Source organism: Octopus bimaculoides, chromosome 3 (genome assembly GCF_001194135.2).
Source record: "Octopus bimaculoides isolate UCB-OBI-ISO-001 chromosome 3, ASM119413v2, whole genome shotgun sequence".
Taxonomy (NCBI): domain Eukaryota; kingdom Metazoa; phylum Mollusca; class Cephalopoda; order Octopoda; family Octopodidae; genus Octopus; species Octopus bimaculoides.
In genome coordinates, this window is record NC_068983.1 from 118,650,556 (window position 1) to 118,663,278 (window position 12,723).

A 12,723-nucleotide genomic window follows, 5' to 3' on the forward strand; every position below is an offset into this window, starting at 1 on the left:
ATATATATATATATATATATATGTGTGTGTGTGTGTGTGTGTGTGTGTGTGTAAAATATATATAGATATATATATATAAAATATATACATATATGATGAAAATCATATATGTATATATGATGAAAATGAGTAATCCTGCAATGGGCCAGTGTCTTCCTGTTCAAGGGGTGGGGAAATATATATGCCACAGAATTTGGGAAATCAGCCTTAAGAGCCAATGGCTTGGAAAGAAACTTTGATCCTTTTTTTTTATTCAGTTACATTACTGCTTATATAATTATCAGCTAATAGTTAATTTACTACACACACACACACATATTTATATATATATATATATATATATATGTATATATACAATGGGTTTTAGAGTCTGTATAGGTAAGGTATATTGTATGTGTTGCAATTATACCTGCATTCACATATAGGTCATTTAAACACGCACAAATGCTTATACTTTAACTGAATTCCGCTGAGTTTCACATGTCGCACTTGAGTCATGAGAAAGGAATTCAGTTTCAATAAGCTGTATACTCAACAACATGAATTGAGTATTCATATCCTGATTCCTTGAGAAAAAGCAACAGTTGAATATATTTTATACTGTGTGTGTGTGTGTGTGTGTGTGTGTGTGTGTGTGTGTGTGTGTGTGTGTGTGTGTGTGTGTGTGTGTGTGTGTGTGTGTGTGGGTGTACGTGTATTTACATTTCTATAATTTTCCATGTAGTTCTCCGATTTGATAGAAATGTCAAGTACTTCTGTAAAACTGAAGAAAGTAATATAATAATCACTAGATTTTTTTTGCATTAAATCCTTTAATGCATGTCTAGTCTGTTTAATCTTCGGATTAAGATAGCAAATATAATGTCTATACATTTATACATGTATGTGTGTATGTATTTGGGTAAAGAAACAGGAGAAATGATACTCAAAAAATGTAGTAGAGATTATCTGTTAGTTTCAAGGTCAATGGTTTACTTCAACACAACTCAGAGTTTCTTAACATGTGCAAGTCCTTCAGAAGATCTTTTTGTCACTTGATGGGTCATATCTGGAGAGAAACTCCATGTAACAATGTACATCAATTGTCAACTTCAAGTACACACACAGACACACACACACACATGTATCTCTGTATTTCTTGTTACTGTATATTATATACTTACTTATCTAACTTGAAGGTAGACCTAACATTCTGCTTCTGCCATGTTTTCACCAATGTCATTTAAACCTTGGTTCATTCAAACAGAAATTTGTTGAAAGGGTTTAGAAACCCCATACATTGGATGATTTGAAGGAAGCTATTTGCATGGAAGTTGCCCAAATCGACAGAGCATTGCTGGAAGGAGTGGAGGCTAACTTCTAAGAATACCTTCAGAAATGCATCAATGAAAATGGACACTACATGATGGATGTTGTTTCCCACACTTGATTTTGACAAATGCTAATTCAATACATACACACTGGTGTCAATAATATTTGTTTGTAGCAAAAATTAATGATTTTGTGAACTTTTCAAAAAGTCCATCCTCTCTGCCCCACCCTGTAAAACAATACAAAAATCAAAATGAATGAAAACCTATCAAATATAGTTTCTATCACAAAAACAAAGCTGACACCAAACTATTTTTGTTGCAAACAAAAATCTTTTTAATAAAGTCAGGTTTTCTGTTCTAAGAAAATATTTTATCTTAGTCAAAAAACATTTATTTCTAACATAGTCAATTGATACTTATTTTAACAAATGTGGAAGGATGAAAGAATCAAGGGTTATGAAGTCAGAATGAAAAGGCAGATGAGTAAAATATTTCAAGGCATTTTGTCTGTCATCCTATTGATTTGGCTAATCCATTGTCCTTTATGGTGTTTGTCAAATATATTGTTAGCTATAACGTACATATGTTATAAACTATGAAGACATACACAACATAAACATGGGCACTGGCAAGTGACAGGGACTTCTGGTGAATTGCTGAGCTTGAGAAGACACATCAAGCTAAGAGAAACCCTGGTCATGGCCAGTGTTGCTGATACATAAATGGCACCCATATCAGTGATATGTAAAAGGTACTCATGCTGGTGACACGTAAAAGGCACACATGCCAGTGATACATAAAATGTATTTGTGCATTGTGAAATGGTTGACATTAGGAAGGGCATCCAGCTATAGCAACCAAACCAAAATAAACTGAATTTCTGGCTTACCATCTGTAGTTGAGCTGTTTAACCCATACCAACATGGAAAAAGGATGTTAAATGATGATAAACACGTCTATGTTATATTCATATCGCCACAACTATGCTATCAGTTGTATCCACCTCTATGAAGCAAAATTATCATAGATACCGTCCCTTATCTTACAACTAACTTAAAATGTAAAATCTATCCTCTGACTAACTTATGGATTAAAACACTACATCTTAGTTTGAAAGCTTTTATAATCTTGGGCAATAAATATGACACAGAAAGGATAATCACAACATAAGTTGTGTGTTTTTGTTCGTAGTTTACTGGTATAGATTATATTGCTCTTTGGCAATTTACATATTTTAATGTTGACCCAGACATGACTGGCAGATATTCAGCAATTCAAAATCAATAATAAAGTAATTTACCAATCAACTGACAAATTTTCGGATTAAAATCTACAAGCGATCAGTGTTGAGGACTTTTTGCTATAAATCTGCTTAAACAAAGACTAGAAGGTTATCTAGAAACATTAAAAGATTTTAAACAGAGGTGTGAAGGACATTTATACTTAGGACTACAAATAAGCGCTTGTTTGTTTATTAAAAAGATCATAATAAAGCATAACTTGCTGATTCTCATGACATTACTGATCATGTGGTCTTCTATGCCAGCCCCAGTGTATAGGTGGAAATGCACCAATGAGGAATAAGAATGGTTTACATCTCTTCATGGAGGAGAATAACATGAAGCACACAAAGGAACATTTTAGTAAGTTTTTAAACTATCTCTTAAATTCTTCTGAATCTCTTGACTGTATTCCATAAATTTCGGAAGGCATCAGTTTGGATCTACTATCCAAAATGCAGGAACTAGTAACTGTCATCCTATGGAAGGGGTAGACCCAGGAAGATGTGGGGTGAAGTGATGAATAAGGATCTTCAAATGCTGAGCCTCACTGAAGAGATGACAAAGGACTGGGACCTGTGGCGATTTTCTGTACCTGAGAAAACATGTCAAGCTAAGTAAAATGCATCCAACATACTCTGTAAACTGGTTGGCATTGTGAAGGGCACCAGCAGTAGAAAACATGCCAAAACAGACAATTCGAGTCTGAACAGCTCCTGTTAAACTGTCCAACCCATGCCAGCATGGAAAATTATGAAACGATGATGACGATGATTATGATGAAACAAAATCAGAGAAGTCTCCTGGTGTCGACAGCATCTTACCATAGATGTCTATCACTAGAAAATGATGTGTATATATTTGTGAACATTTTTTTGCTTATGAATTAGCTCTTAGTAGCTCATTTCCAATACGATAGTCAGGAAATTATACACCATTTTGAATGTGTGGCATGTTTTTAACATGACAATAAATGTGGAAAAGATTGAAATCTTGTACTTAACTAAATCCAAACAACTGGAACATGAAATCAAACTATCATGATTACAAATCAGTCTCTCTCTTAGTATGGTGAAAAAGTTCACATATTTATTTAGACAGCATAATTTCTGATGACAGCAGCCTGGACATGGAAGTGGACCACTGCATATAGTCAGATAAAATAGAATCGAAGACTAGTGGTAGTTTCTGTTGGCAAGACTTACTGTTATTTAGAAAAGTAACATAAAAAGTAAAATGAAATTGTTGTGGTGAGTGGAGTATCCAACATTTCAAAGAAAGTCCTTCTGGGTTAAGATGACAGATGATTAAAAAAACAGAAAGACACAATGTATGTATGTGTATATGTATATATAAACATATGTGTTGTACCCATGCCTTTGTTCTGTTTATAGTCACTTCTTTTTTTTTTATGTTCCATAATTTAGCAATTTGACAAATGGATATCAATAAAATAAGAACTGGACTTAAAAAAGAAAATAAATACTATTGTGGATTTGACCAGTTAAACCTTTGAAGGTGATACCCCTGCATGGTTGTAGTCCAATGACTGATATTAGTAATAGAATAGTCTTATTTATGAAATGGACATAGTAACAGAATAGGAGGTTTTACTTCTAAGAATAAGTATAATAACATTTGTATCACATAGGCTACTGGTACATATTTATGCAATGGTTGTTTAGTGCTCTTTTCAACAGAGCACTATAACCCATTAATTACAAAAAAGGTCCCTAGTTCAAATCCAGCCAATTTGCACACATCCAGAAATAAGACACTTGATGATGATGCACAGAGAATAAATGAAGATTAGCAATTTAGATGTATTATATAAGTTGTATTATTATAAGTTGTTTCCTCCCCAAAGATGAGGTTTATGGTCCGATAAGAAAAGAAAAACGAAAAAATATAATGCTATTGATAATACTGCATCTTAGGCATTCAACATCTTCAAACATCTTATATAATTCTTTGGAATGATAATTGCTATGTGCATGTATATATAGTTGTAATAAGTATGTAAATAATAAAGACGGTTTGAGGTACAATAAAAACAGCTAAGTTAGATATATAGTTATGTATTTGGTTGGTATGACTGGTCGACACAAGTTTGTGATTTAAAATGAATTTTAAGGCCATATGCAATGCAACGAGTGCTCTATACTAAATATATTAATCATATGAGCTGGAACACAACTAGAAAGATTAAATAAGAAAATGAATTGATATAGGATGTTTAAATTTTCAGAAAAATTAAATCACCTGAGATCAAGTATAGAATTACACACACACACACACAAGTCAAGCTCTTTGATATAAAACTATCTTACAATATATATTTTTACATAAGAATTTTCCCTTAAAAATGTTTCAAATGTTAGTTTAGTACAACAATAATTGGCAAAGCTATTGTATTAAATTCTTCACTATTTTAAAAATTGATAGGAAAACTACAGACAATATATTTTGTTACAAACATGTTCTTGAAAGAGTTAAAGTGAAAAAGCTCATGGAATGGTTAGCTTTGCCATCAAATTTTTAGTGATTTTTCTTTCTTATAAAATTATAAACATTACAACTGAACTTTAAATTACTAGAGTTAATTATTGTAGCACGTTGAAATTATTTGGAATTCAAAGAGATGTTGTGAATGATACATTGATTTAGTTCTGTGGTATTTTCAGCTTTTTACAAGTTACTGGCTAGTGACAATATTTAAAAAGCTACATTAAATATTTTTGATGTTCATCAGAATATTAAACAAGGTGTGCCTGTGTGGTAAGAAACTTGCTTCGCAACCACATGGTTCCAGGTTCAGTTCCACTGTGTGGCACCTTGGGCAAGTGTCTTCTACAATAGCCTTGGGCTGACCAATGTCTTGTGAGAGGATTTCAGAAACTGAAAGAAGCCTGTCACATATATATGTGTGTGTCAGTGTGTCTTTGTGTTTGTCCTCTGCCACTGCTTGACAACTGGTGTTGGTGTGTTTACATCCCCTAGCTTTGCAATTCAGCAAAAGTGAGAGAGAGAGAGAGAGAGAGAGAGAGAGAGAGAGAGAGAGAGAGAGAGAGAGAGAGAGTATCAAGCTTAAGAAAAAAAGTTCTGGGGGCAATGCATTTGATTAAAATTCTTGAAGGTAGTGCCCCAGCATGGCCACAGTCAAATGACTGAAACAAGTAAAAGATAAAGTAATTTTCTTTCACAGCATTATGAAAGTATGGCCTTTACAATGTGGTTGGCATGCTAACAATTATTATTTAAAATAGTTGTCATTGTTATTGTTATCTGAATGTATGTAAAGGATTAAATAGAAAAATAAACATATCGACAAACAAACCAAACCGCGTATCATTATTATTAGAGGAATAAAAACTGAATCGATACTTACTTTGGAGAATATTTTCATTTAGTATCATTGTTATTGGAATATTATTTTATGATAACTATCAACTCCAGAAAGATCTCCTGGTAGTAAACAAATACTGAAGTGAAATAGTATAGTCCCAAACTAATGACTTTGCACATCAAATACTAATTTGTGAGTTATTCCCAATGTGTGTGGCTAAAAAACAAAAACAATTTTTTAAAAAATCCATAGATTTGTATAATCCTACTAAGTAATCACCTTTGCTGACCTGGTAATCTTAAATAAGTTTTACATATTATGAAGGTGGTTTACTAGCTAACACCGTGAGCAATCATATACGATTTCCTGTCAGAAATTTTAAAGATATTGAAGTGAAATAACCTGCTAAAATAAAATGCCACGTCAGATCCTTATGTGTTTATGTAATCAGTAACAACTACAATAAGTTATGTATATCATTTTAAACATGCAAATGATATGAAGGTAGTTACATGATTAGCTATTACAGAAAATTAATGCAATAGAATTTTCTTTCTAATTAATAATGATAATAATAATAATAATAATGATAATAACAACAAAGTCAATAATTATAATTATTTATATAAACAGAGTAAAATATCCAGATTTCTATCTTCTTAAAATAGCTTTGTGCATAATAGTTAATAGACTGTGAATGACAAAAATAACTTGATACTACATATGAATGGGATCGAAGCTTTTAGAAGTTAAGCAAATTAACCTGATTCACTGCTTTTATCTTCTTCACCTTATACTCACACACCTATTTTTCTGTGTGGTGGTGGTGGTGGTGGTGGTATCAGAAATAGTAGAATGTAGTCTTTGCCAGAATTTGAGAGATATATGGTTCAATTCTACCATATACCTTTTTCACACATATATACTTGCTTTTCGTTGTCATTGTCATTTAACCTAGAACAGTACTGACAGAGCAGACTTATGATCAAAGTTAGTCTAGCCTTGACCATCATGACTGTTTGTATGCCTAAAACTATACATTATAAAATGTGCCCTTCTTTTAAGATAGCTGAGTGTGATTTGAAAGAATCTAGGTACTACTTTTAGTAGCTCACATGATCATGTAGGGGCACTTCAATTCACTTGTCTTACACTTGATGTTACTCATATGTTTGGTTTGTATACAAACATTGCTAACTTACAAGTTATCATATGCTAACAGAGCTAATCTTTAAAATCAGACATCAGTTTTATACTGTATATATGGTTCATACCAGCAAATACTTAAGACATGTTTAGGTACTTAGCCTTGAGGTTAGAGTGTTTGACTCCTGATCACAAGGACATGGATTTAATTCCTGGACTGGGTAGCACATTTTATCTTTGAGCAAGGCACTTTATTTCCTTTTATTCCTGTCCATTTTGCCATAATGAGTGCTGGCCAGCTATTGGTGCATTCCTGTCTTGAATATTCCACTGAGTGGGGCTAACAAAGCATCTATGATTGCTCACAAATACATAGATATCTAAAGCAATTGGTGAAAGCATTGTACATGTTATTTAACCATACTCAATCCCAAGTGTTAGCTGGCTGTACTTTTTTCACTTGGAGCACATCCACCATTTTCAGAATCCATATATCCATATAATATTCCAGTCTTTTTCAGTAGAAGTTCATCACTTGGAGGTCAGGATGCAACTAATCCATTAGCATCAGCTTCTGTAGTCAAACCTTCATTTCCATCTTCCACATTTTACTATTTTTTTTTAATTAGTGGAAGCAACATAAATGTGTACAAGTAGCCTGCTGCTTATGAGTGTGTGTGTGTGTGTGTGTGTGTGTATTTGAACTGCCTTGTCTGGGCCTCAGGTACTTATTACTAACAAATGGTGTTGTTGTACAAAAAGAAACAATGTTTGTTTTGCAAACATGTGCAGATATTGGACTGTTCATGTTTGAAGGAGTTATGGGAAATAATATCTTGCTTGGAAACAGGCAAGGTTTAGCAAAAGGAAGAACATCTGACCATAGAAAATATGCCTCAATGAATCAGCTGACCCATGCAAGCATAGAAAAGTCGACAGTAAATTAATGATGTTATATAATATATATATATCATCATCATCATTATCGTTCAACGTTTGCCTTCCATGCTGGCATGGGTGGGACGGTTTGACAAGAGCTGGCCAGGCAGAAGCCTGCACCAGGTTTCTGTAACTGTTTTGACAGGATTTTTACAGCTGGATGCGCTTCCTAACACCAACTACTCAGTAGAGTAGACTTAGTGCTTTTTATGCGGCACAAGCACAGGCAAGGTCAATTTTGGCAAGGTTTACACAGCTGGATGCCCTTCCAAATGCCAATCACTTTACAGTGTGGACTGGATGCTTTTCCAGTGGCACTGTACTGACAGAGCCAAGATGTAACTTGCAAGACAAAAATCTTTTGCAAGGGGAGGAGGACATTGGTGGAGTGATCTTGTGTGAGATGATGAAAAATTATAGTGAGACAGAAACAGGTGCCTTGCTGTAGAGGAGGTACAAGGTTACCCAGCCGGGGAAGGAGAGAGAGAGAGAGAATGAAGACAGAAACAAGTGTGCAAAGGAAATACATGGTTAGTCAACCTGGGGGAAGTGCAGGAGAAGGAGAGGGAGAGTGGGAGACAGCAGGATAGAGATGGTGGCAAAGTGCTGGGCATACTCACAAGGCACATATTGGTCATTCCTTTTATATCCAATTTTCCATGCCTGCATGAGTTTGATGAACATGTTATTTGGAGCATTGTTTTACAGCAAGATGTCCTTCATGATGCTAATCTTTACCTGTTTTTTATCTGAAGTATCCCTTATTCCATACACTTTCAAAGGATTGCAGAGAGAAGAAATTGACAACACCTCCACCCACTGTGCCGTACAAATGATTGTATATGTAAACATACAGACATGCATGCATGCAAGTAAGGTCATGTGTGTGCACACACATATAAGATGGTCTTCTTTTAGCTGCTGTCTCCAAATCCAATAACAAGATTTTGGTCAGCCCAAGGCAATAAAGAACTGCCCAAATCACTGCACTGAGTGATTGAACCTGAAACCATTTGGCTGGAAACAAACTAAAACATGGCTAAAACACACAACACACTTAAAAACTAAATGGGATACAATGCAACTAACTGGATAGCAACAATTTACTAACTGTTCTATCAGCTTTCTCTATACCATAAATCTGTTTGTTTGGAGTTTTGCTGTACTACTGAACAATACCTTAAATTTCTATTACTAGGAAAGCATGGATCATGAAATATCCTGCATCTGAATATAAGAATATCCAAAAGCAGCCAGCACAAAAATGAAGGATGAGCATGCCTTTAAAAAATGAGAAAATAAAAGAAAGATGAGACAGGCCAGCTAAGTACAATGACCAGATCAAGATTTTTATTAGCATCTATTGTAAAAGTTATGTTTGAGGCTATCATATCAACGAACCAGTTAGCTAGAGATCATTAGTAAAAAAATGTTGATATATTTAATTGGACCTTTTAAGTACCACAAAGTATAAGCAATAAATTCAATATGAACTTTTTTCTTGTTTATTCTATATATTTACTTGTGATAATCCCATCTTCTGTGCACTTCTTAACATACTGCTTAATCATGATAAAAAGCAAGTGTTTCTATATTTCAGACTGAAGCAAATAAAAACAATGTTTCATGTTTCTGCTGGTATGAAAACAACAGAGAGCCTTCACACTTCAAGGCTGAATGATTAGCAAAAGGAAAAAAAAAAAGAGATTCTTAACTGAAAAACCATCAGCCTTTACACACATATTCCTAAATTAGCAAAGAAATAGATGCGCTCTATTTGAGTGCTGGCTCATTTTAACAGAGAAAAATACATAGATATGTCTATGTTATATATATATATATATATATATATATATATATATATTTATATATATATATATACACCACCTGTCCTCGTCTGTTGTTATTATTTGTATATTCTCCCATATATATATATATATATATATATATATAGGGACAAGCATAGCTCTGTGGTTGAGAAGTTTGCTTTTTAACCAGATGGCTTTGGGTTCAGACCCATCTGAAGATGCAAGTATTTTCTACTATAGTTCTTGGGCAAATATTTTCTACTATAACTCTGGGATAACCAGTCAGGTGAGTGAATTTAGTAGACAAAAACTGAAAGAAGACTATGTGTGTTTACTTAGATCTGTCATTGTTTGTTCAAAAGTACAGCAGTGATTGTTGTTGCCAGCTTAGGCACTTTGTACCATCAAAGCCACATGGAATAAGAGATCTGTTGCTTCAAAAACAGTTATGGGTGGGCACCAAGAAGAGCATCCACCTAAAAATAATATATTCATCCAACCCATGCAAGCATGGAAAAACAGATGCTAAAAGAACACACACTCACATTAGTGTGTATAATATATATAATGTGGAATGACTCTAGCTGTAATATTTTGTCTCAGAGAAAAATCTCAAATAAACTCTTGTGTTAAAAACACAGGGCCTTATTCAGAACATCAGTGGATTGCCAGACAGTGTTTCAACCTCAACAAGCCTCCTCAGTGATAAATACTCCAGCTGTTCTAAGCTAAGCTGACAAATTTTGACTAGCTTTCACACAAATCAGTGAATGTTTTGTTTATTGACTTCTAAATAAAAACAAACATATGTTAGCTTAACCCATTACATCCAGAATATTTGTCACATAGATAAGGTCAAAACATGTGGTCTGGCAATCTACCAAGATTTTGAGTAAAGCTCTATATTTTTAACACATAAGTTTATATGAACTGCTTCTCTGAGACAAAACATTTCAGCTAGTGTCTTTCTACAGCCAGATGCCCTTCCTGTCAGCAACCTTTACCTATTTCTAAGTAAGGTAATAAATCCCCAAGACCAGACATGTTTTCATGGTAGACTGGAAACAAAGAACACTTTTCTATGCTTACACACACACAAACTGAAATCTTATCATATGAAAGATTGCAAAGTATGAAACTTAAGTACTGAACAAAACCTTAATTTCAATAGTCTACAACATACAATGAGTACTATTTCCCTCTTTCATTTAGATTGTAGCATCTATATATACACACACACACACACATACTCCCTCCCCTCTCTCTCTCTCACACACACACACAAATTAACTGTTATCCTCTACATGGCATGTATAAATGTATAAATTCAAAATTTGAAATCGAAAATTAATGGAATTTGAAGATATTTTTCTAAAAATCTTTTCTTCCTGATTTGTATGAACAGAATCACTCAAAATATCATTCATATGTATAAAAATAAGTCAAAACTATATCTGTGATGTACTTCATAGGATTTTAAAAAACATGTTATTGTCATTTAGCCCTGGGCACCAAACAGACCTATAATCAAAGGAATTCCAACTGTGATAATCCCTCTCCTTTGGGAGTGTTTATGACAAAATTGTTTAAGATGTCCTTATTTAAAATGATGGGGTACAAATTGAGGGAGGTTTGTTTGCTATCTGCATCAAATCATGAGATCATATAGAGACTTCCCTAAATTGATTAACTAGAAAGATTTTAAAAACAATATAAAGTATTTGAAACTGAGTATATTATATAACAGAAACAATATATCTACTTTTAAATGATGAACATATTGTGGTGATTGTTCATGACAAACAAGACAAGATTAAATCTGAATACCTTGTCGTTGTTTACTCCCACAGCAGTCACGATTGAGCAGAACTTTCTATGAACAAATGCATTCAAGCTCTGACCATCCCATATTTTTTTAATATCTAGGTCTATATTGTTTAACTATTAAGTCACACCCAGCCTGTTTTAAGAAGGTTGGGTGTGATTTGAGGGTGCTTGGCTGCTATATCAAGCAGGCTGAGTGACCACATATTGCCTCTTCATTGATTCAAAATCAAACCATTTTTTGTAATGAGATACATATAAGTAGGACAATTAAAACTGCCATGCACTGACATATTGTTGTTTGAAAATCTATAATAGGAAGTTAAGCAAAAACTCAAAACCCAAACTTGGTTCACAGATAATCAGAAAACCTGGTATTTTTGTAAAGATTTTATGGAGAAATACCAGCAAATCTTTTTACTGTTATTTTGTTTACTATTGCTTTCATAACTCTTCCTTGTAAGGATTATTGTAAGAAAAAAAAAAAAAAAGGAAGGTAGGAAGGAAAAGAAGGGTCATTCAGGACTGGTTGTTCGATGAGAAACATTATCTGAACAGAATGCTTTGTCAAATCATTGTCTTCAGACAATAGCAGCAACAACTGTTTATGGTTGCTGGTGACAACAACCAGCCATACCATTAAACACACACACGGGCTTCAATGCAAATACAACAAAAAGGTTTTCACAATACATGCATGCTTAACCCTTTAGCATTGAAACCAGCCATATCTGTTCAAAATGCTTTACCTGCTTTATGTTAAAACTGGCCAGTTTTGGCTTTTACAAAACTACTTTATAGTGTCATTCTAAAAATCAAATAACCATATCATCAAAATCTTGAAGCTACAAGATAATACATGATTAATTCAAAACAATGTGAATAAAAAGGTATTGCATTTGGCAGAGTAACCTGAATGCTAAAGGTTTAATATGGCAAGGCTGCTATCACACAACACATGCTATAGACTACTGTTCACCAAAAATATTTTTTCACTGCTCTTCAACAAACACTGTCTCTGAGGCTACTATAGTCTCTACTATCTATTCTATAATGTTTTAGAAAGC

The 12,723-nt window shown here is 33.7% G+C and overlaps 1 protein-coding gene and 1 long non-coding RNA gene across 4 annotated transcripts in view; one reads left to right on the plus strand and one right to left on the minus strand.

The window, feature by feature from the left end:
- Positions 1-9,698, plus strand: part of LOC128247333 (uncharacterized) — a 24,885-nt gene extending 15,187 nt beyond the window's left edge. The window contains exon 3 of the long non-coding RNA XR_008263719.1: positions 9,223-9,698. This is a non-coding gene — a long non-coding RNA (uncharacterized LOC128247333). The remainder of the gene's footprint in view (positions 1-9,222) is intronic.
- LOC106868416 (uncharacterized) overlaps positions 1-12,723 on the minus strand; it is a 257,787-nt gene that overhangs the window by 166,695 nt on the left and 78,369 nt on the right. Inside the window, exon 1 of one of the 3 annotated variants that reach the window (XM_052966488.1) lies at positions 5,982-6,384. The exons of the other annotated variants lie outside the window; for them this stretch is intronic. Coding sequence (XP_052822448.1) covers positions 5,982-6,009 — 28 coding nt within the window. The 5' untranslated portion in view covers positions 6,010-6,384. Of the gene's footprint in view, positions 1-5,981; positions 6,385-12,723 lie in introns of those variants that run through there. 3 annotated transcript variants of the gene reach the window in all.